A 22,536-nucleotide genomic window follows, 5' to 3' on the forward strand; every position below is an offset into this window, starting at 1 on the left:
CAGCAGGCACAAACATGTCTGGACGCACAGTTTGACCCTAGTGGATATTCGACTATGTCACACAATTTTTCGAAGCATATGAGGAGAGAGTGGTGGTGTGGGAGTGGTCTGCCATGATGGACTCTACTTTTAGACATAATGGTAATACTTTGTGAGGTGGTATTAAATTCAAGAAGAAACAAAACAGGTATTGTCACATATGTTTGCGTGTTACTTGGCCCTGATATTATTCATTTTATGCAATGAAACAAAAAAAGAGTTAATTACATGATATACACCACAGCAATACTTCTTAAATACTATTGATCTGTGATTACAACAGCCTCCTCCGCCACTAGACCACATGACCAACGAAGCTGGAATTGACTAATGCAATGTGGTTTGAGTTGGCAAGTTAAAAACATGACATTTATCTACATATGTAGCTCCTCTCAGCGCTCACAGATTTATCTGTTGTCATCCAACTGGTCTGTCGGGTTAAACCTGTCTATAGTGTAGTGTATGTGTTTAAAAGAAAAACAAGAACAATTCTAAATAGTTGTAGCAACTGTAGCAGTCAATGGCGCTTGCTGACAAAAAAAAAAGGCTTTTAATTAGTGGTTTGTGATGGAGAGTACAAAAAATTCTTTAATATACATTTATTACTGTTTTATATAGAATTCATTTGTTCGTTTTATTTCCTGGTGTGAATGCCGACGAGTAGCTTGAAGCCGTAGATCAGTCAGCCATGTTGTATGTAGTTTTACGCAAGTTACTCAAAATACAGAGTGAATTAGTCATTCAGCTAATCAGAATATTTGAGGAATAAATTTGTATCACTTCTTACTTGCTTGTCCAAATTGTGTAAAAAGTACGCACTTTACTGTATAATGTTCACTATTGAGTGAATTATTGGGTGTTTATCATGGAGGGTATAGTGAACCAGTAAACAAGGGAATGATTTTGGACCCAGAGTTTTTTCACAGGAGACATTTTTGACTTGTCATAATAATAGTGCAGATGTAAATTGTAACTTAAATTGCAGTATACTGATGGTGGCTCTGTTCCAATAAGTCCCAGTAAGACATAACGTTACACGAGACAGCATTGCCAATATCAGGGCTTTGGAGGTGGACTTTAATCATTAATGTTGTTAATTACACCTGTGCTTTTCCTGCTTCAACAAGTCACAATGTTTGTTGTGAAGAAGCTTGTCAAAGGAAGGCAAAGGGTATTTAGAGGACACAGTAGCTCTTAGAGGACAGACGCTAAAGTGACACATCAAGTGAGTTTTAATTTACCCCAAATTCATAAGCTGGAACTAATGTTATTTTTAATGACTATGTAAAATGTAAAAAGGTTTGCTTCCTTAAACAAGCCCACAGAAAATCGTCATTGAACTATGCAGGACTATGGAGCATTTAGCCTCTTTTAGCTTATTTTGTTGTTTTTTACAGGCGGGAAAGGTAATGTTATTATCTATAAGTTCAGTTCCAAACCTCATTTCCAACAGCAGCAGAAAGCTTTGTTTTTTAGCAAAGAAAATCCCTTATAAATCTACTGTAGATATGTACTCAGCACCTGAAGGCAGCTACACAAAGCTAGCTAGCAACTAGCTTGAGCAGTAGAGCAACTAGCAAGCTAAAGAAAGATAAAAGGAAATATATATTTTATTTAAAAGTTTGTAGAGACCATAGAGACCAAACCAGAGCAGAAAGAAGAATATTGGACTCATAATTTGTCAGAAAACCAGAAACTCGGCCGTGAATTAATGGTAATGTTGTTCTGTGTCTGCCAGATGTGTAAATAAACAATAATTTGCTAGCTTGTTAGCCACAGCAATTAGTCAGGACTATGGGATTGTGAGCTTGTTGTAGAGTTCTTTCACTGGCTTCAGTCAGTTAAGGTAACGTTAGCTTTAACTCAAGAGCTAGAACACTTTGTTATAAGAGAAGATTTGGCAAATTTGTCACATAACCCACATACTCAGCTCTGCTGCTCATCCCACAAATGCATGTTCCTTACAAATGTGGCACCATTTAAAAGGGAAGATTTATTGCCAAGAAGCATTGTTACAACAAAGAAATAATCTACCAAACACAAATTTCCTTACTTTTTGTGCTATGTTTATATGATATGACAACAAAAACACAAGCTGAATATCATCATATATAAATTAGGTTGGAGGGAGGTGCTGATTTCCCTTTTAATGGAGGCCACTAATACAAACGCATACCAGCCGGTTAACACACTGTCATGTCTATGCTCTCAGTGCCAACATGAAGCATTTGGGATGACAGTGGGGTTAAATTTCCGCTCAGACGGTTTGTGGCAGAGGTAGAGAAGGAGCTTGTGGAGAGCTTGTAGTTCACCCTCGCTGTCGGGTCTGTCATATGTCCAAAAGAGAGAGAGAGAGAGAGAGCGGCTCAGGTTACCGGCTGTGTGTAGCCGCTCTGGTGCGGCCCAGAGGTAAGAGAGCTCCGATACGCTAGCATGGGATGGGACAATGAGCAGCGTATGATTACTCGTCAGCAGTGTCACCTACATTTGACCGTGTTTGACCGAATAAGCAAACCCCTCTGGCATGGGCACTGTGTACCAGCTGCCTGCTGCCACTTAAAGCGACTCCTACTCCACGTTTAGGTTTAGTTGTTTTTTTGTCATGCCCTCTCTCATTCAAAATCCACTGCTTTACTTGCACGCTCTCTCCTTTATATATATATATATATATATATATATATAATATTTGCTCTCTACTTAAACTGTTTATTTTAGCGCCTTGATATCTGTCAGTGTGCAGCTCAGAATCAACATACTTAATACAGACTACAGTCGAACTTGTAAAAAATGTGTTTTATAACCTATTGTAGCCTATTAAGCCTCCCAGGTGGTGAGTGAGCGTTGGAAGAAGTGACCCGATACAGAGGGAGGGAGAGCTAATCATTGGTTATCTTCAACAGCGCTTCTCTGTGGCCTTGGACCCGTCAATAGAGCAGAGGCCCTCAGTGCTTGTAGTGGCCCGGGATAAAGCTCATGTCTCTGTTAACGTTTGAGTGAAAGGGGAGATTAAGTGAGAATAAAACACGATTGTTTGTCGTCTTATTCCCTTGATCCTCGGAGACCGTGGCTCTACCCCTTGTATCACGGTCTTCATCGCCCTGTTATCAGGCCCTCTGTCAGCAAATGAGATTTGGTGGGATCTGTTAAACAAGGCTACATACTAATCTCCGCTCGGTAAACACACAGAGGCTGTGACACAATTAGCCCTTTAATCCCTCAGTGGGTGCAACAGGGGGGCATGCCGGTGGCACTCCATCTGATGTTTAGATGGCACACGGAGGCACAGATAGTCCTCAGGTGGCGTGTGGCCGTCGCGTTTGGGCTCGAAAAGGGTCCGGTCGTGGGCAAAGGAAGCACGTTTATCTCAACGCAGAGCTGTATGTGGTAAAAGGATAGCGTCGCTCAATAATTCACAAGTGCTAATGAATGTTGCAGGGGATATGTGGGGCGAAACCAATTCTAATCGCCATATTATGAAGTCAGCCTAGTGTTTAGTTTCCAAGGAGACGCTCAATTGACATGTGTCATACAAAATGCATGTGAAGAGTCCATGCAGGTTTTTTTTTTTCAGTAGCCTCTCAGGACTTGTTAGGAGTTAAGGATCTACTGTATGAGATCAGGTGTAATGTATCAGTAGGAGGCCATCTATAGGACACAAACAGTAACACAATAGACACTGCCCTGACAAATGCTTCATGGATGGTGAGCTCGACTGCGTGTACACGTGCCACCAGTGATGTCCTATAAGTAATACAATAGAGAAACAAAGAGTGTGTGTATTGGTGATATCATGATCTACCAGTATGGCAGTAGGTTGTTCTTTGTCTCACCTTACAACTGTCCCGATATAGAAACACAGGTGCAAATGATTCATTAAACGCAGGGGAACCTGAGAAAGTGGAATTAAGTGATGTTCTTAAACTTGCAAAGCAAATTAGATATCCCTCCCCCCCCCCCCTGTTTTTGGTAGAGGTGCAGTATCAAAGGAGGAGCTCAGCTTTGAAGCTTCTGAGGTCATGATGTCTGCTTTTCCTTTCAAAATATCTCACACACACTGCACACGTCTGAGGTTATATCAGTTAGTCTGTCCGTAGTAGGAGGCTTTTGGGTAAGTGGGATTTAAAGAACAGGACTGAACGGATAACTCTGGTGCGTAATGATCCAACTGTGCCAAAGACACATGCATGTGTCTGCCAGTTAGACTATAACAGGGACATGATTATTTATTTATCCCATATGCCGGTACTGACTACACACAATGCATACATCATATGAGTTTGTGTGTAGTTTCACAAAAACATTTAAAGTTATACTAAATACTGTGTCCTTAGGTCAATGTTATGCTCATAAATGTCTATTTAAGAATGTAAATAGACATTTAGTAGCTTAGACTTAAACTGCTGTAGCATTGGCTCTTGCTATATACTACAAATAAGCATTCAATAAAAAAAATATGAATCGAACACAACCCCTCTCGTCTTATAGGTCACCAAACCGCATCTCCCTTTTCCTAACCTCTGTCCTTCCTATTCGCCTGCAGGAAGTTGCACCAGCAGTTTGAATCGTACAAGGACCAGGTTAAGAAGATGGGGGAGGAGACCAAGCCGGCCCTGGACCTGAAGAGCGAAGCCCCAACCTGCGGGATCTGCCACAAAACCAAGTTTGCCGATGGCTGTGGCCACCTCTGTTCATATTGCCAAACGAAATTCTGTGCTCGGTGCGGAGGACGAGTGTCTCTGCGGTCAAATAAGGTAACGCTGGCTCGCATGCTCGGTATTATCCATTTATAAGGACGTACACACACACACATGCAGATGTCCCACCCTCGGGCAAATTACTCCCTACACTTCCATTTGAAATCCAAGGTTATGAAACATTGCAGTGAAATCGTAATCTGGGAAGTGAGCCAACAGCAAAACCTCGAATAGCTACTAATATTTTTCAGATTATCAGCATCTACTCCAGCACACTCTCTCTGCACGCCTTTATTCTAACTCTGTTCACTCACATGTGTTGGTTCACAGCTGTAGATTTCTTATTCATATTTACTGTAACTCACAGTTATTCTATTTCACCACTGGAGGGAAGTGTTCCTCCTTTTCTTTCCCATAAAGGAACCTTATGGCTGCTTTTGTAAAACTAACCTCTGTAAAATCCTCCCCACAGACTAAGCCAAAGCTTTTAGTATCAGACTGCTTAAATTTGAATCATGAGCTTGAGTGTTTTTATGCGATGCCATCCAATCCTTTGCTGTTGGACTATGTGACAGTACTACCAGGACCTACTAATGCCACTCACAATCTCCCTCTCTCCCCCTATCTTTCCTGCCAACCCCCCCCCCCCCCCCCCCCACCCCTTTCTGTCTCCCTCTTTCTGCTGCATTCCTGCTCTCATGGAATTGCAACAGGAGGACAAAGTGGTTAGCAAATCCTTTTTCTGCCTTTCTTGTGTGAAAGTGCGCCTGAACACAAAACATTGTTCACAAAGTGCTGTGATATGTATATTCATATATATTTACACACATACAGCAGTCAACAACGACCAGAAAAGTCCTGATTAGTCTTTGTCTGTGAGTCTACCATGTTATGCTGAAATAAACACTAGCTCGTTGAAAAAAGGGTAAAAAATGTTTCGATGTCGTGCTTCTCAAACAGAGATACAAGGAGTGTTAAATAACAAAAGCCAGCTAGGATTGGAATTAAAAGGGATAAACGCTTATCACGGAATAAACAAGGACCACCCCACCGATTTTGATGATATATATGTATATTTTTTTACCTGTCTCTTGTGAGTCCTACACCTTTTTGTAGGTGCAATACTAAATGCCTGGAGTACCACTTTAAGCATAATGTTGGCGTTCAAATTGGACCTTTCTTTTAACATGTATGTGGTTGTGTAGCTGTAGAGCTAATTTGGTTCCCATTGCTGATAAATATCGCTTTGTAACAATACTTTCTCCAACAAGCAGTTGAGGCAGGTAGTTTTTCTAACCACACTATTTATAGAAATGGTTTTGATCAATATGACACCCCACACCCGATCCAAACTATCCCTGTGCAATGCTAACATGTAGCCATAGTGATGCACAGAACAATATAGATCAGAAAGGGAAAGCTATAATGCTTGATTACAGTATTGAACACCCTGAAGCATTATCTGTATCTGTGTCGTATTTGTTTAGTTAGTTGCAGAGAGATGAACACTTCTCCGGGGTCATATCACTGTCCTTGTCCATGTATGACATAGATTTCCCATAACTGTCTTATCTCCAACCTGCTAGTGTTAAGCTGTTGACTGCCGAACAGTAACTAAACAGTCTATAAGCCACAGCGGAGGGAAGCTCACACACGCCAGCAGGTTTCGATCCAACCAAACGGAGCAGCAGGAACGCTGGGAGAGACCTCTGCCCTGCTGCTCCCTTCCGACGCCAAGACCCCGTACAGGGCTGCCATTGTTCGCTGGTAGATGATAGCTGGGAGATCGGTTTCCTTGTCGTACAGATGGTGTTGAGTAATAACAGTGGCAGCAGGCTGGCGATGGTCAGTCGGGGCATTGGCAGAGAGGCCCTGGAATGTGCCACTGAGGCAATGCCAGCTATTTACCTGGTGGTGCCCTGGCCTCCCGGCACTCAAGGTCAATGCTCCATACAGGCCGTGGATGCTGATGTTATTATTGTACTGCTCAGTGTAATGTAAGGACACTCTATACTTGTCTATACGGAGATACAGATGTAAACGTCCAAAGAAAGATGCAGGATTAAACATTTGATTCCAGTCCAGAGGAGTCACTCCGCTGTTTGTGCTTCACAGTACTGTCATATTCTTTGCAGATATGCCTTCAGAATGAGTATACGCTCAAAGAAATTGCTTATACATCGACTTGTCTTCAGCAGGGGAGCAGAGTAAGCATTTCTGACAGGATACAGAAGCTCAGATGACAGCATCAGTCGTCCAGCGTGGAAATGAGCACAAGAGGTGGCGAGGGGGTTTGGGTGTGGGTTCGTTCACTAGTCCCCCCGTCATAGAGACACTCTGTTTTTTATTTATCTGGTAGTAGAGTCCAGTGTCTCTGACGATTGGCTATTAGGAGCCAACAGGGTCAGCAGGGGCCAGTGAAGGCAGGGGTTGTCTTTTAGCTGAGACCAGATGAAAAGATTTTCCTCCACTTCTGTAAGATAGAAAGATAGAAAGATAGATAGATTGTGCTGTACTTATCAACAACATCTTCAATAAGTGGGAGAGAACTTTGTGTGAGGAGGACATAGTGCAACATTAAATGCTAAATATACTACGTTTTAGGACAGTTACGGTTTGGATAGTTAAAAGATGTTGAGTGTTTGTGTAAAAACTCTGTCCTGACACAGAGGGGGCTGGTTGCACAGGGAGATGAGAGCTGGCAGGAAGGACCTCTTGTAGCCGTCCTTGTCCCAGCGGAGGTGGATCGGTCTCTTACTCAAAGTGCTGTTTTACCAGGAGATCGTTAACAGGATGTGAGGAGGAGACGTCATTGAGCTGCAGTGCAAGTTAACCAAGTGAACATCTGATAGTAATTCACAATCGACCTGATGTCGGGTGACTTGCGTTGGTTTACAGCATTTATTTATTATCAATGATTTTGCAATTCATCGTCTTTTCATTGACATTTAATATGACTGCGTATTCTGACAAAGAGTAGAACTTATGTCGACGGTAGTGTTGCGTAAGGACGTAGGTTGCTGGGCGGTGAAAGTTGTTTTATGCTAGCTGCACGTTATTCGGCATTCTGCACAGGGCATTAATTGTGAGTTAGTCCCCCGGGACTATTGTGATATTGATTGCTGATTCTTTTTTTGTGTGGTCATGCTTGCAGTCACAGCAGGACAGAAGCTTTGATTAACCAGCCACGAACAGCGGGCCCACATTTTGGTAGACCTCGCTTGTCTGAAATCTTGGGTGTCAGTGAAAGAGTTGGCAGCGGTGAAATCTGCCCTTTTTCCATCCGTCTACTCTTTCCCTCTCTCACAGATGGTGACAGCAGTGGCGAGAGAGATCTTGTTCTGCGAAACGCCATTGAATATTTACAAGTCTCTATGTCTGGGGCAGCTAGCAGAGCTATGGCACGCAGAGCTATGGCACGCAGAGCTATGGCACGCTATGGCACGCGGGGAATGTGATATAGAGGGACTGAGAGTTACACAGCTGTTGTAGGAAGGAATGTAAGCGTTGAGATCTGCTCAATAAGGTAACGTTTAGCTGAATCTACGCCAGTCACAATTAATCCCTATGCCTTATCACAACAAGCTGAATAATAGATATAAAAACATTGACGGAATACCTGCCTTTAAACAGTCACTGCTCACTGATTGAACCAGGTAGCTGAGCCTCTACAGTAGATGCTCGAAAGAACAAAGTACAGGATGACGTTTTTGGGGTTTACAAATATGAAATGCCTTTGATATAGATAAACTGTGTCAGTGTGGCGAAGTCCTCAGAATCCCTGCTTGTAGCGGTGGAGCTCCCGGCCATTTCCTCTGATGTGGCTTCAGAAGGGCCCGAGAAATCAACAGTCTCCGGGGAGGAAGTCATTTGTGATTAAAGCAACTCTTGGAGACGTGACATGTGCTTCTTGGCCCCTCCACATCGCTGCTATAAAACAGGAGGGGAAGCACTACAGTACTTTGTGGGGTCCAGCTTTAAACCGCATATTGTAGTGAAGGAAATAGATTTGCGAGTCTTTAAAAAGCACCACAGAAATCATTCTCATCATTAAAGATACCATATCTCTGCTTTCCATATGTTGTTACCTGCTGGACAGTGTATTCCAAAGTTTCACCGGATTATTGATTTTAAAAATAGAAATTCATTATTCTTGTGTATTAAATATGTTTGAATCCTAACTAACTATAGTGTACAATGTTAACGTAAAGAGAACTTTGAGCGATGTTACAGTGTCTCTGTAAGAATGAACATAGTTTAGTTACATAGATTGAAAGGTGATTGAAAATCACAGAAGAAATTCATTTGTTGAGGTGCATATCATTTGCATCCATGCTGCAGAGCTCGACCATATGGCTAAGTGTACGCTTTCCTCAGTTGTATTTGAGATTTTTATTTTTGCAGGAAGATGCATTTTCCCAATTGTCTGTACAAGGACTTTTAAAGGGCGCTAACGATGTTAGCTTCATTTCCCCTGATCCTGACAAAATGATGAACATGGGAAAGATGATGGGCATAACCAGTACCTCATATGCTTTCCACTTTTCAGGGGATAATGTGGCAGCTATATCTATTAAGGAATTAGAAATGGGGGACGGGCTATTGCCAAACCAATAGCTTGGCAATAGCCCGTCCCCCATTTCTAATTCCTTAATAGATATAGTCACTGACTGACTCACTAAGTCCCCGTTTGTTAGACATTTAAACTCTAAAATCTTGAATTTACTAACATTTACATTTACATCTACAAGCCAGTTTCTCCCCACAGCACGTGAACGCAGCACCATGTTCGCGTTGACATCTTAGTGCCCTCATGGCCCCCATGACTTCATGGTCCTGCAGTTGTCTGACAACACGAAGAGAACTATAGGCGATGACAACGGCTGTGTTGTGTTTTTTATTTTATTTTATATTTGCATTTAAACCCATGTGGTCACAGGCTGAGTGGGAGGCGACAGAGTGTGCTCGGTAAAGCTAGCAGAGGAAACGCGGTGGCTGTCCGTGTTGTGCGTAGCCGCGTTGCTCTGTCCGTCTATTGGACTGTCTGTGGGAGCAGAGCTGGGACGCGCCGCATAAGTAATGAGCTCTCATCAACTCCGGCAGAGCACAGACCAACTAATACAGCGGTGGTGGGAATCACAACGTGATTTGACGCGTTGCTGCTCGGCTCACATGTTTTTCCTCCCGTGCTGACATTGAGACTGGGATCGTTTGACGCGGTTCGATGGATCCAGTGTAACGATTCAAGATTATTATTCCCATTCAATGAGTCTTTGGATGCCGTTGTTGCTGTGTCGATAGAGACGGAGAAGAAGACTGCGTTTGGTTTCATTGCATGGGATAAAAGTCCCCGGTGTAACCTTCACGGTGCTCCCAGCAGCCGCTGTCCGGCAGGCAGCCCGTTGATTGGACCCGGAGCTGTCCCCGGTGCTGAAGGTCGGCCGTTTCTTCGTTTCTTCGTTTTGCAGGAGCTGCGGACGGTCGTCACCACATTATAAGGACCTAAACACGGCGATCCCTCCGCACCGCACCACGGCGTTCTCCCTCAGCGGCACCATGGGTAAGCTGGGTGAGCACGAGCCTGCGACTGCATCGCGTTTTCCCCGGTCATTTTGTTTGTCAGAGATGTGACCATTTCAGCTCTCTCGGGGAGGAGGTCTCAGAAAAGCTCCCCACAAACGACGCCAGTCGCACGTCCCTTTGAAGATGGAGCACATCTGTCAATTTAATGTTGTTTTTTTGCAGCATTTTGCCGAGTTTTTTTTTTCCTATTTTTTCTTTCTTGTTTTCTAAAATGACATACTGTATATTGTTTCATTCAGCGCGCATCATGTCTCGTCAAATGTCGTAACGCGTTTATGTAGGTCTGAGAGAGGCTGAAGGGGATGTGGGTCTGACAGACATGAGCCATTTCTGTGTAAAACCACCGGGTTGCTACAGTATTCCCCTCCTCTTCCTCGTGCCTCTGAACTTCAAACAAGGAGCATAAATATTCATCAAGTCTATTATTATTACTGGCTCCCACACTAAAATTAGAAGCTCATTAAAATGTAATTCACCACGTGCGGTCAGCGTTGGAGCATGTGAATGTGGGCGCTCCCATTTCATTCTCATTGGCCGCCAAATGAATCACACCAAAACGCCTTGTAAACTTTTTATTTTGAGAACTGCCCCTAAAGTCAATGTGGCAAAAAAAGCAAAACATTGACATCTGTTTATTTGATTTTGTTATATTACAGTATGTGATGTAGAGAACATGACTATAGAGGACTATTATCCTGCATATTTTAATAGTAGATATGTCTGAATGTTCATGGATAGCTCCACCTGTCTTGATGTAGCCTACATTATTCATTGGCCGACATATGTCTGTCATTGAAGCCCATCACACATGTGTAGCCCCCCAGCCGTGGCAACAATTTGGCCAAGAGTGCACTAGATATCCTTGCCTGTGTGCTTGAACAGGACTCAGTCCAGACCCGGATGTAGTGAGGAGCACTCCACTCCCTGAACAATGAGTCTTTAATGAGTGGTTCAGTTCAGGTGAAGGAGAGAAACACCAAAGCAATATGATACCTATGACAGGTCATTTACTGCCACATCAATATTGCAGCGCGTGTCATCTCCAAGTCTTCACTTTAGCTCTTTTGGAAGTTTGGCTTTCTGGTATTTTTGCCTTTTTTATTTAGCTGACGGGAACCTGAGGCAGACAGCGGGGGTCATGCTCCTGAGACACTGTCCCACCAGGATACCCACGTCTACTCTCACATAAAAGGAATGTGGGAGCAGTGGCAAGGCCCTAAATCAACAGAATCATTTTAGCAATTTTAACATCTACTGTTATGAATAAATGCCATTGATTTAATTCAACATTAGAGCTGGCTTTCCATTTGGGCACACTGTGTGATATGCATGCAAGGATACTGCTGATTCACTCCAGAGCCTCTGTTAAGTAATGCTGTAGTGCAGTTTAATGGCCACAAGAGAGAGCTCAGCGCTCTCTCTTACTGCAAATCTCTATCTGGTTTGTGTGTGTGTGTGTGTGTGTGTGTGTGTGTGTGTGTGTGTGTGTGTGTGTGTGTGTGTGTGTGTGTGTGACTCCTCCGGGGAAATTTTGAATGGAGCAGGCAAAAAGGGAACATGTAAAGTACATTGCTGAAGCGTCCATGTTAATTCCCATGCAGTTATGTGTAGCCTATACTGTATATAGGGTAGGACTAGTCAGCTCATAAGAGGCTGGTTTTTTTTACGAGACAGGCAGTATGGCTCTCACCATTTTGGAATAGATACATGTTTACTGTCAAAGATAGTCTGTCCTTCAGTGGCGTCGTTGGTCGGTGTATTTTTTTGTTGTTGTTCCTATTCTCACTCTTCTGAGCAGACACACATATTTTGGAAGATTATGTTTGCCGGTAACACTGAAAACACCCTCGGTCTGTGGAGAAAGTATTAGAAAGGAAATTATTTATCGATCCCACGGCACCGGGTGTTTGTTTCCCTTAATTCAGTGCCCCAGTAAACAGCCTATGGCGCATTTAATAGAGTATATCTTCCTGGCGTTTGCAGCGTGTGGTAGCGCTAGGTTTTTTTAGCTTTCTATTTTTAGCTGCAGGTTCAATGACTATATGAAATGTGCAAACACAGGGAGAAATGGCCCTGCCCGAGGGCCGCAGCCCCCAACCCCCTGCCTGCGCTCAGCCGTGAAGAGTTAAGCCGGAGGGGAGTGTGTGTGTGTGTGTGTGTGTGTGTGTGTGTGTGTGTGTGTGTGTGTTTGTAGAGTCTTGGGCAGAATGGCTGCAGTGAAAGCGAACATACCTCTGGCTGTTACAGCTGCTTGACCTGCGTGCGCCATTGTGCATGCATGCATCTGTCGTGGAGTCGTCGTGTCGGCCTGGTCGATTAGGGAATGAGGGGTACTACAGTTTCCTGTCAGTGCGGATTGAGCTCACACTGTCTTTGGCCTGCTTCCCTTGATGGACTGTTAGCGGCCTCATGCTGTGAGATGGCTCTGCCAGTGTGACTAAAGACAGAAAAAAAAGAAAACGTGTAATGAATGAAACAACATGTTTCTCTTACTGCCGCATTTCTGGCGGGATGCAGCATGATTGGATTTTTCCTTGAATTTTGGCTATTTATAAAATCTGAGAGATTGGAGCATTTGTTCATGATATAATGCTAAAGACCATTTCAACCTAGATGTGGTTTGAATCCATTTGGCATCCTTGACTTAGGCCGCTTTTTCCTACAGCCTTAAAGCTCATATTCCACATGCCTCTCTATCAGTTGATAAAACTCTTTAACCTCTTGGGCCCACGTAGCTCAAATCCCTTTGGTTAATCTCAAAATGCACCGTTATCAAGCTCAAAACAAGGCTGTTTTTTAGGGGTTTTTTTGCAGTTCATGTAATGTCTCGGACATTTGAGGATTCAGCCCCAGCAGTGACATTTTTCTTACTTTCGCTCTTCCTGCCTAGAAACATCCATTTTCATTCTGACTCTGTTCCAAAGTGCAAATCAAATCCAAGTATTGATGTCTGAGGCTCAGTGTGCTCAACATTTACTGGACCCATGCACATTTGTGTTGTTGTTTTTTTCTTTTTCTTTTCTTTGGGAATACTATTATGCTGTCAAGTGTTCACTGATGAGATAAAAGAGCTTGACATGTGCAGTCCAAGGTCTGAAAATGTGGTTAATTATTATTGGCAGAACAGAGAGGTGCACAGGAACCGACTCTATGTTAATTGCAGTTTGGAGGGGTAAATATGTGGGTCGTGGGCTGCAGTTGTCTGTACGGATAACCTGTCTGATCTGATGGGGTGTTAGCTATGACTTTCCCTGTCTGAAGTTAGGCACCTGCAACCTCTGGAACCTAAATTCCTTGTTTTTCACATATTTCCCCAAAAAATACAGTTTGCGTGCATGCTCATACATGTGTACTGTATGCACAAGTGTGCATCTTCTAGGTACAGGAAGCGATGAGTGGTTGATGAGCAGAAAAAAAAAACTGGCCTCAGTGGCTCCCGGGTCTTAGCTGATGACTCATGGTTCACTGCAGAGCTCTCACCATGACCCCCAGTTAAAGAGGCAGTCATGGCCTCACCGGCTACACTCCCCTGGGACACATAAAGCACAATTTGCAGCCTCCCTGCCTCCATTGTGTGTCAGCACAGTTATAGCCCATCTTTAACATTGATAGCTGCTCATAAATGCCTGTGTGTCAACATTGCGTAGGCCAGTACATGCCTGTGTGTCTAGCTGTTTTTGCACTACATTTGAAATTTGAAATAATTCATCATTACTGGTTTGCTTGAAGATAGTATGAAGTAAGGCAGGCTACTGCGCATGTGTCTGTGTGATTTGTCATGTGTTTCCATGCTCTAATCTACAATACATCTACAGTAAAAAAAACAAATTTATATAATATAACTATAATAACAGCCAAACCTGACACATAATGGTTGAAAGCCTTGAATCACAGTTGGCTGTGTGCATCACCTGTTTGCACATATGGGCAGCTGATTCCAAATGCCAATTTTATCTTCCAATTCACTCGCACACAGAAACAGATATTGAAATCACAACTACTGACTAGCAAACACACTGTACTTGTCGCTGCTATCCCGCGCTGCTAGTCTGAGGAGGACGCAGACAGCTGCCAGCTGGGAGCTTCACGAGGAGGGTGTAATGTTGTGGAAGTTTATGAAGCCCCAGATTTTGTACAAGCGCCCTGCCCAGACCAACCAGCAAGTCACTAGCTCAGAGACTATCTCCCACTGACTTCCCACCCATGAACACTGACACGTTTGACGGCTCAGCCAGCCACACTAGAGGCTGGGGACCTTTGAACAGCTGCAGCCCAGTAACTGTACAGACCAGCGAGTTCAGTTAATCTAGAAATAACATATCAGTCAATTTTTATTTGATTCAAGGCTTACTGAAAAAAAAGAAAGGCGAGCTACAGACCAACTGATGGTGGGCGGGGCAGCGTTCAGAGCTCGCTCACACTAATGACAGTAATGCACTGACTCAGCACTGGGTCTGTAAATGCAAGCAACGTGGTGCGGGTGGGGGGGGGGGGGGGGGGGGGCGGCTGCAGTAGCTCTTGGCCGTCTGGCCTGTCAATCATTTCACAAGCTCCTAGCCTTCTCAGACACACTTAGATGTCACTTTAGGTTAACGAGACAGGTGTGGTCACCTGGAGCAGGCCTGAGTCACTTTCAGGTTTCATTGTACCGGATGTCAATTATCAAAATACAAATAAAACCATGTAGGTTGTTTTTCACAAGATAAGTCGGCACTAAAAACTCTGAGCGTTACCGTGCAGTGTGTGTGTGTGTTTGTCTGTGAACATGTGTGTGTAGTGATCAGGGCTCCTGTCTGCTCCTCGATTTATGAGGCTAATGTGGTGAGCTGGCTGCCGGGACTGCAGTGTCGAGCAGATAAAAACCTCCAGCTCTCCCGTCCTTATAACAGAAGGAGAATGTTGATATTCTTTTCCATTTAACTTATCAAAGTACACGAACTGCAATCGTAGCATCTTTACTTACTGCACCCTCTATAAGTCTCTGCAATCGGTAGTCATGTAGGCTCTGAACTGTTGCTGTTTGCTAAGCAGAAGCAAGACTTTAATATTAATAAACTGTGCATATAGATTGAGAAAATGTGCTTATATTCAACATAAAAAGCACATTTGACCTATACTAAGAGGTGAATAGGGGATTATTAAGACTCACAGACTCAAAATGTGTAATAATAATAATGAAGTCAACCCATTGACCTTTCAATGATATCAAAGGCTGCTGCATGTGTAAAATATTTCATCAGTCACCTCATAAACGTGAACTGTCAATACTGTTTGTGAATATTGTCGCTGTGGGGTGAAAACTCAAAACTCCCAAGTTTCTTGATTTCTTTTAGATTTTTTTTTTTTTCTTCAAATCTGTTTTCTTATACCTAGTTTCTAAAAAAAGGTTTGATGTAAAAGGATTTTCACCCAGCAACAGCGATATATCCCTCACAGTTATGTTACAGCTTAACATAACAAATACCCAAATCACTCCATTACAGCTCATCATAGGTAAGACAACGTCTGCCTGTCAATCCCCGCTCCGCTCCAAAACACTAACACCGCCCTTTTCTTCCCTGCAGGTTATGTGGGTATGCAACTTGTGCCGAAAACAACAAGAAATCCTCACCAAATCGGGGGCGTGGTTCTTCGGCTCGGGGCCTGCTCAGGCGCGGGGCGTGTTTGAGGGCGGACCGCAGGGGAAGAAGGCCAAACTGCAGGACCCGTCCCTGTACCCCTACCAGGGAGCCTCAGGGGACCTGACACCAGCGTCAGACAGAAGCAGACCTCACGGCGGGCTCCTGCCCAGACAGGTGTCCCTTGACAACGGAGCGGGGCTGAGGTACTCAGCGCCCGGTGACGCATCCATAGACAGGTCAGTTCTATATGCATTTCTCTTTTTAAAGACACGCACCCACTACATGCTCCATGTGAGTCACGCAGAGTAGATTTCATTATTGTGTTATGTCAAGTAGATGGTTTGATCAGGGGATAAAGAACTTATGACTAGACAATGCCACGTCATGAAGGCAACTGCATAAGAACCTTTTTAGCATTACCACTGGCAAATGTGGCCATTGTAGGTAGTGCAGAACAGTGCTGATCCAAGCCAAGCATAAGAGCAGTGGCTCCTAGCAAGCCAGTCGAGACCTCATATAAAACGGCTTGTATTTAGAGCCCATGAGGCCTATAAAAGCAGACAGAGACAGATACTGTATCTGGCACTAACTCAGCAAACAGTCCTCCACCCGCTCTCTCTTCTTCACACTCACACACATACAGCACACGGCACATATCATCACAGGTGGTTAGAGCCAGGCTCAGCTAGCATGCACACTGTCTTTACTTTTGAGAAAACAAAAGTTTTGTCACTGCAAGGCTTGTAAATGGAGAATCATTAAGATGCTCTTGGAGGAGAAAAGCAAGAGCAGGCCGCATGCCAATGCAGAACATTGTGTTCCATTTGTCATGTGCACTAAATGCCCCCTCTGAGCAGCACACTCAACACGCCGTGTTTGTGAATCTTATTTCCGGTTGCCTATTTCTTCATACTGGTGTCAGAAAAGGTAGTTACTTTGATGTCCACACGGGGGCTCCTTCCTCTTTCTTCTCCCACAGGGAGGAAGAGAAGCTTGTTATCTGCACTGACTGTCGAGAAATGTCTTTCTTTTTCTAAGATTGGGTTTTTTGGCATTTCAGCTTTGTTTTGCTTGTGAGAGACAGGGAAGGCAGGGGAAGTAGAGAGAGAGGGGGGATGACTTGCAGCAGAGGGGGCTGGGCCCTAATCGAACCCGGGTCGCATGTGGTACGCTCTACCCGGCGAGCTACCAGGGCGCAGAAAGGCAGAGAGACACTTTTCAGCCACAACTCTCCTGTCCTTGTTTGCTCCTTTTCAGATGTAACAAAGCGTGCCATTCGTTAGTGTGCAGCCCTACACTACATTTAAATACATGTGGACATAGATTACTTAAGATTAATTAAGACTTCCCACCAGAATCTCTCAAATTGTCATCAGTTCGGGACAACAAACGTGTGATCTGTGAAGTGAAATGACTAAGGCAGAGGTGAAGCTGTGAAAGGGAACATGATATACTGTAATTACATACATATCACACACATGCATGTTTATATGAGCGGTGCAGTAGGACAGGAGATGAATTAGACTATCCTAATCCAGCCTCTGTCCCTGTTCCTATTCCCTGCTGACCGTGTAAATGTACACCTGGTGGGCCGTATCCCCCACTTGTCTAGCGCAGGGACAGACCAGCCTGTGCCCACAGAACTCATTAGTTCTGTGTCATCTCTTCGCCGTTGCGACCTCCTATTTACTTCTCGATACGCTCAGAACCAGCAAACATGGAGGAGCTCCAGGGGAAAAACACTCCGTCTGTTTTAATTGCCTGATATTTGGCTCCGAATGGATGTTTTGATGGATATATCACGCACACCTGCCCATTAACCGGCGGTGAGTGTACATACGTTCAGTACTTTCACACTGTAATGAGGCTGCTCCGCAACTATGACACATACTCTACAGCCTCCAAAATAGATATTTACTCCGTCCCCGTCTTGGTAAAATGGTGTACCTGTGCTGTCCTTGTTATCCTCATCCGTTGTGTTTCCATACTCTGAATACGCAGCGCACAGTAGCGCAACAAAGAGACGTGCGTCATCTGCAACTGCATACTGTAATCAAAGCTACACCTCTGTAAACCTTTAACAGTGATACAGGATAACAGTTTTTTGTGTCTCAGTGCTACTGAAGTACAGTATTCATCTTCTCCTCAAATGGCTGGCTGCTTTACGGTGGTTTTAATGGAGGATCAGACTGACTATAGATCAGACTATAGATCAGACCGCTCCAATAGGATCAGTCATCCAGTCACTTTCTGCTCCAGTCCGGGCCCTTGCCACCCTTGCCCTTGCCGGGCCCATTAATAGATTGCACGGCTGGAGAGGTGGAGACGGTACCGGAGAGCGTTTCTCGCTTTGGCATCGCCGACATACGCAGTGACACAACAGGAAACTGTCTGTCTGGAAACTCGCAGGATAATGCTGATGATGGATAGCAGCGAGTCCGTAAATAGAACTCCCACTGCATAAGCACCAAAACCCACTTTCATTAATCTTAAAGAATGTTTAAATTAACTCTTGGATCTGTTCTGCTAAAGAAAGGAGGGGGGGGGGGGGGGGGGGAGCTGACAGTCTATTTATAAGGAGAAATAACTTGGGAAGGCCTCTAATTTATCTTGGTCTCGGAGGTGTCATTCGAATGAACACACAGATTCTCCGGGACAGCTGCAGTGTTGGGTGAGGCTGATGAAACAACAGTGATTACACTGGGATCGGAACATGCTCACTGCTGGAGTTTCTTCCGATTCTGCATTTTTTAGACTCATTCGGCCGGGCAGCAGAGCCGCTCAGTCTGCCAGAAATGTTAGAGGAGGAGGAAGAACACACTGGCCCTTTAACAGTCCGGCTTTGCACAGTTCAGTTCATCATTGCGTAGTCTAAGCTAGTCTCTTTGAGACTAACGGGCCCCATCAGCCTGACGAGCCTTACAGTATGGGAATTTCACCAAATAATTCACGTTGACACGGAGGTCATGAGTCATCATTCCTACAACATTACATAAAATGTTTACTGACAAATTATGATCCGATGATGCTGCCACACCCAAAACTATGCAATGGAGTCCAGCGTCAGGAGCGGTTAGACACAGACTCTAAAGCACGTCAACACCTGAAAGCTCCGTTATAATTGACCTTTGTGTGTAAAACTGCAAGTGTAGTAAAGCTAACAGTTGAACTATAGGAATTAAATCTAATGGATGCTTACTGTGGACGATTGGGGTAATAACCTTAATGTTCAACTTAATTTAGTTTTACCATTAAATACATGGTTTACTTGATAATATCAGTCTGTGAACTCATTTTAAAACCTCTAACTGACCTTTAACAACATAACAACGTCAACAAGCGCTTGGGCAACAAGTCTGCGGCGACCCTGCAGCAATGTAGCTGGCCTCGCGACGTGTCATGTAGGCTACTTTGTGATTTGTAGTGTCTTTACTTGAACATCTGCTCCACCAGGGGCTAATTTTGAATTTTGGTAGCGATGCAATAAACCTGGGAAGGAGGAATTGATTCTAAAGTCTTATACAAGAGGCTGGATTCTAGTAACTGATGATGTTTTAACAGAGCGATGTCATGTAGTCGGCTTACATCCTCTTAATTAAGTCTGCATTAATGTACTGACTAACTAACTAATTGCTGAATAGTCTATTTGTAGTGTTCTTACACTTTATCTCTCATGAGATATTGAACACAGACACATGAATCATCTTCCTGCTCAGGAAACGCTCTTTTCTTTATACTTGCATGTAGCACAACTCATTTAACTCGTAATGGCTCCACGTCGGATGCACTTTTGATTGTCCTGCAAATATTTTTAATCAAATGCTTTACATCAGCATCTTTAAGGAACCTCTTGAACCTCCCTGCATTTTTTTCAACTATTTTTGACTCTTTCAAGTTACATTCAGACCTGAATGAAACACAAATGTATAATAAGTGGGCAAACCCCTCGGGAAAACCCCCCTTTTATGCGTGCCCTTTCCTCTCAGGCAGACACTGGACCTTTCAGAGGTATTGCACTGTCATCTGCTATTACTGACGAGGAGCTGCTGATGCTCTGAAGCCAGATATGGCATGTAAGAGAGAAAAGAACTGACGACAGCATCGCGTCTCTCCCCTGTATTATACCGTGGTGTATATATCTGCTGCTGTGCGCGTACCAAAGAGTGCATGAGAGAGGATAGAGAGATGTGGCAAAGAGTGCGCAAAAATTGCGTTGTGTGCGTGCGTGTGTGTGCGCGTCTGTTAGCGCGAGTGTGTGCTTTTCATAGGCGAAGGGAAATATGAGTTGAATGTGAGGCAGCTGCTGATGCGCCGGTAAGGGATGCTGCTGCCGCTGCTGGCTGCCGCGTAGGGATGCTTCTCCGCTTCTTCTCTCCTCCGGGCGCTCCTTCGCCTCTCCCTGCACACCGAGAAGAGATTTTCGCCACAGCGAGAAGGAGAAAAGGCTCGTTACCGGCACCGGCGCTACCTTCTTTCTCCCGCTCCAAGTCGGAAGCATTATGACCGACGGATCCCGCGCGGAATGCGTCTCATCTGAGGACACTTTTTACCAGGAGCGGCCGGAGAAACATGGAACTTGCTCGGCGTCTTTTCTGCGTCTAATGCGCCCCCTGGAGATACGAATAACAGAATACTGAGGAGGTCTATGTGTGGAGGGGGGCGTCCGGGGAGAGCGCAGGCTTCGGGATGTGCTGTCGGTGAAAGGGGTGATCATTTACAGAGGATAAAAGAAAACGGAGGGGGAAAATGCAGTTTGAGACATTGCGTCAGTTCTGTAGCTCGGTTTTATCACATTTCAACGGGGCTTTCTCGGCGCCTCAGAACATCTTGCAGACGGAGCTCTTCGAGCAGGCGCTGAGCAACATCGGGTGAGTGATTCCTTTGTAAGGAAATGGCCTGATTTATGAGGAAGGGCTTCCCCGTTGGTGTGTCAAACGGGTATTGGGGGGGGGGGGGTTGTTGCGTTTATCGATCGGCAGCCAGCCTGCGTAATAACAACCTACAGTATAGTACTGCTGCTGCTGCTGCTGCAGATATTTCCTGGCTGGATGATGGGGCCGATCAGTGATGCTGCCGCGGTTTTGCCGTGTGCGCGTGCGTACTGAAAACGAGCCGTTTTTAGGCAGACTGTGACCATGCCGAGGTGTGCCTGTGCTGTGCGCGTGGCCGTGTATGTATGTGTGCGCGTGCGCGTATGCCCCAGCGCACCGCTGCTGCAGCATGTGTGCTTTAAACTGCCTCTGCTGCTGCTGCTGTGCCCGAGAGGAGAACGTGAGGGGGTGAAGAGGGTAAATATACATTTTTAAAAAATGAGTGGAGACGCCCCCCCCCCCCCCCCCCCCCCCACACACACACACACTCCCCCTCTCTCGCACACCCACGCACACAAGGCACACACCTACACACCCACACTCACTCATACACAGGCCATCATGTTTTTGGAGGAAGGGGAAGTACATACATATGAATTATTTGATGGAATAGTGACGAAACTGCAGAAATATACATCTTATGCTTACGGTAGACTTGGGCAATCATTTTCATTATTTGAAAAATGTAGCATGTCTCTACCCTTTTAGCTACAGTGTTACTGCAACATATGCTCACTGTATTTTCACATTTGCTGGAAGAGAAGTGCTTGTGTGTCGAGAGAGAGAGAGAGAGAGAGAGAGAGAGAGAGAGAAGCTGGATCTCACTTAGATGCATCAGAGCATATTATGATTAGTCTGCTAAATGCTCCGATCCCCCCACAGAGAGGCCCCTCGTCATCTGGCCTGGCATGGCTGTTAGACACATTTTGCAGACTGCAGAAGGACTTGGAACTTGCAAACAGACTCCCCGCGTTCCTGCAGCAGCAGCAGGGCCGAGAGAACACGCAGGCCTCTTTTTTTACTTCTCGAAAGAGGCTCGGGCCCCATATCTCCACACCACGCACTGTCTGTCTCTGGGGACTGCGAGTCTTTCCCTCTTGTCCCCCCCACCCCACCGTCAGAAATAATTTACAGCATTGCTGGGCTCCCTGCCACCTCACATTACATGGCCAGGACACTCAGCCACTGGAAGCGCTGAACAGGGGTCTCTTTGCCTGGAAACTGTGATCCAGCAATCATCACATCTGACTGATTATTTTCCATCACTACCCTTTTTTTTTTTTTTCTCAGTAAACCCCTCCCGTAGAAACCGTCTCTGAATGCTAGTTGACGGCAGGACTGCTTAATTATCGTGTTGTTATATAGTTGGCTGAGTCATTTTTAATGCTGTTCCAGTGTCAGCCTTTAAGTCCACTCATTTCTGGGTCTGTAAGTAGTACCACGAAACTCACCGGTACAGAACAACAACAACACAACTCTCTGCAAACCAGCAGTGTGTGCTAGCCAGCTTGGCCATCCATTCGATCAGGGCTGTTTGTGTCTCTCTCTCTCTCTCTCTCTCTCTCTCTCTCTCTCTCTCTCTCTCTCTCTGTTTCTTTCTTGGCCCATTAGCAGGCCTGGCCTGCTAATGGGCTGTATGCTTTTAGATCCAGCCCCATGTATTATGCATGTGTGCGTCAGGAGAGGTCCTAATGGGGTGTGGGGATCTGTTCTTAGAAGGCCTGAATG

General features: G+C 44.8%; 1 protein-coding gene across 14 annotated transcripts in view; it reads left to right on the top strand.

Annotated features, from left to right (window-relative positions):
• rims2a (regulating synaptic membrane exocytosis 2a) overlaps nt 1–22,536 on the top strand; it is a 129,456-nt gene that overhangs the window by 19,437 nt on the left and 87,483 nt on the right. For 5 of the 14 annotated variants that reach the window (XM_076096589.1, XM_076096590.1, XM_076096593.1 and 2 more), the window contains 2 exons: nt 4,580–4,790; nt 15,881–16,173. In XM_076096589.1, coding sequence (XP_075952704.1) covers nt 4,580–4,790; nt 15,881–16,173 — 504 coding nt within the window. Of the gene's footprint in view, nt 1–4,579; nt 4,791–5,446; nt 5,459–15,880; nt 16,174–20,683; nt 20,806–22,536 lie in introns of those variants that run through there. The other 9 variants (XM_076096599.1, XM_076096597.1, XM_076096600.1 and 6 more) reach the window with 2 other exon arrangements.

This window comes from Anarhichas minor, unplaced genomic scaffold (genome assembly GCF_050575085.1).
Source record: "Anarhichas minor isolate MPS153535 unplaced genomic scaffold, ASM5057508v1 ptg000022l, whole genome shotgun sequence".
NCBI classification, from domain to species: domain Eukaryota; kingdom Metazoa; phylum Chordata; class Actinopteri; order Perciformes; family Anarhichadidae; genus Anarhichas; species Anarhichas minor.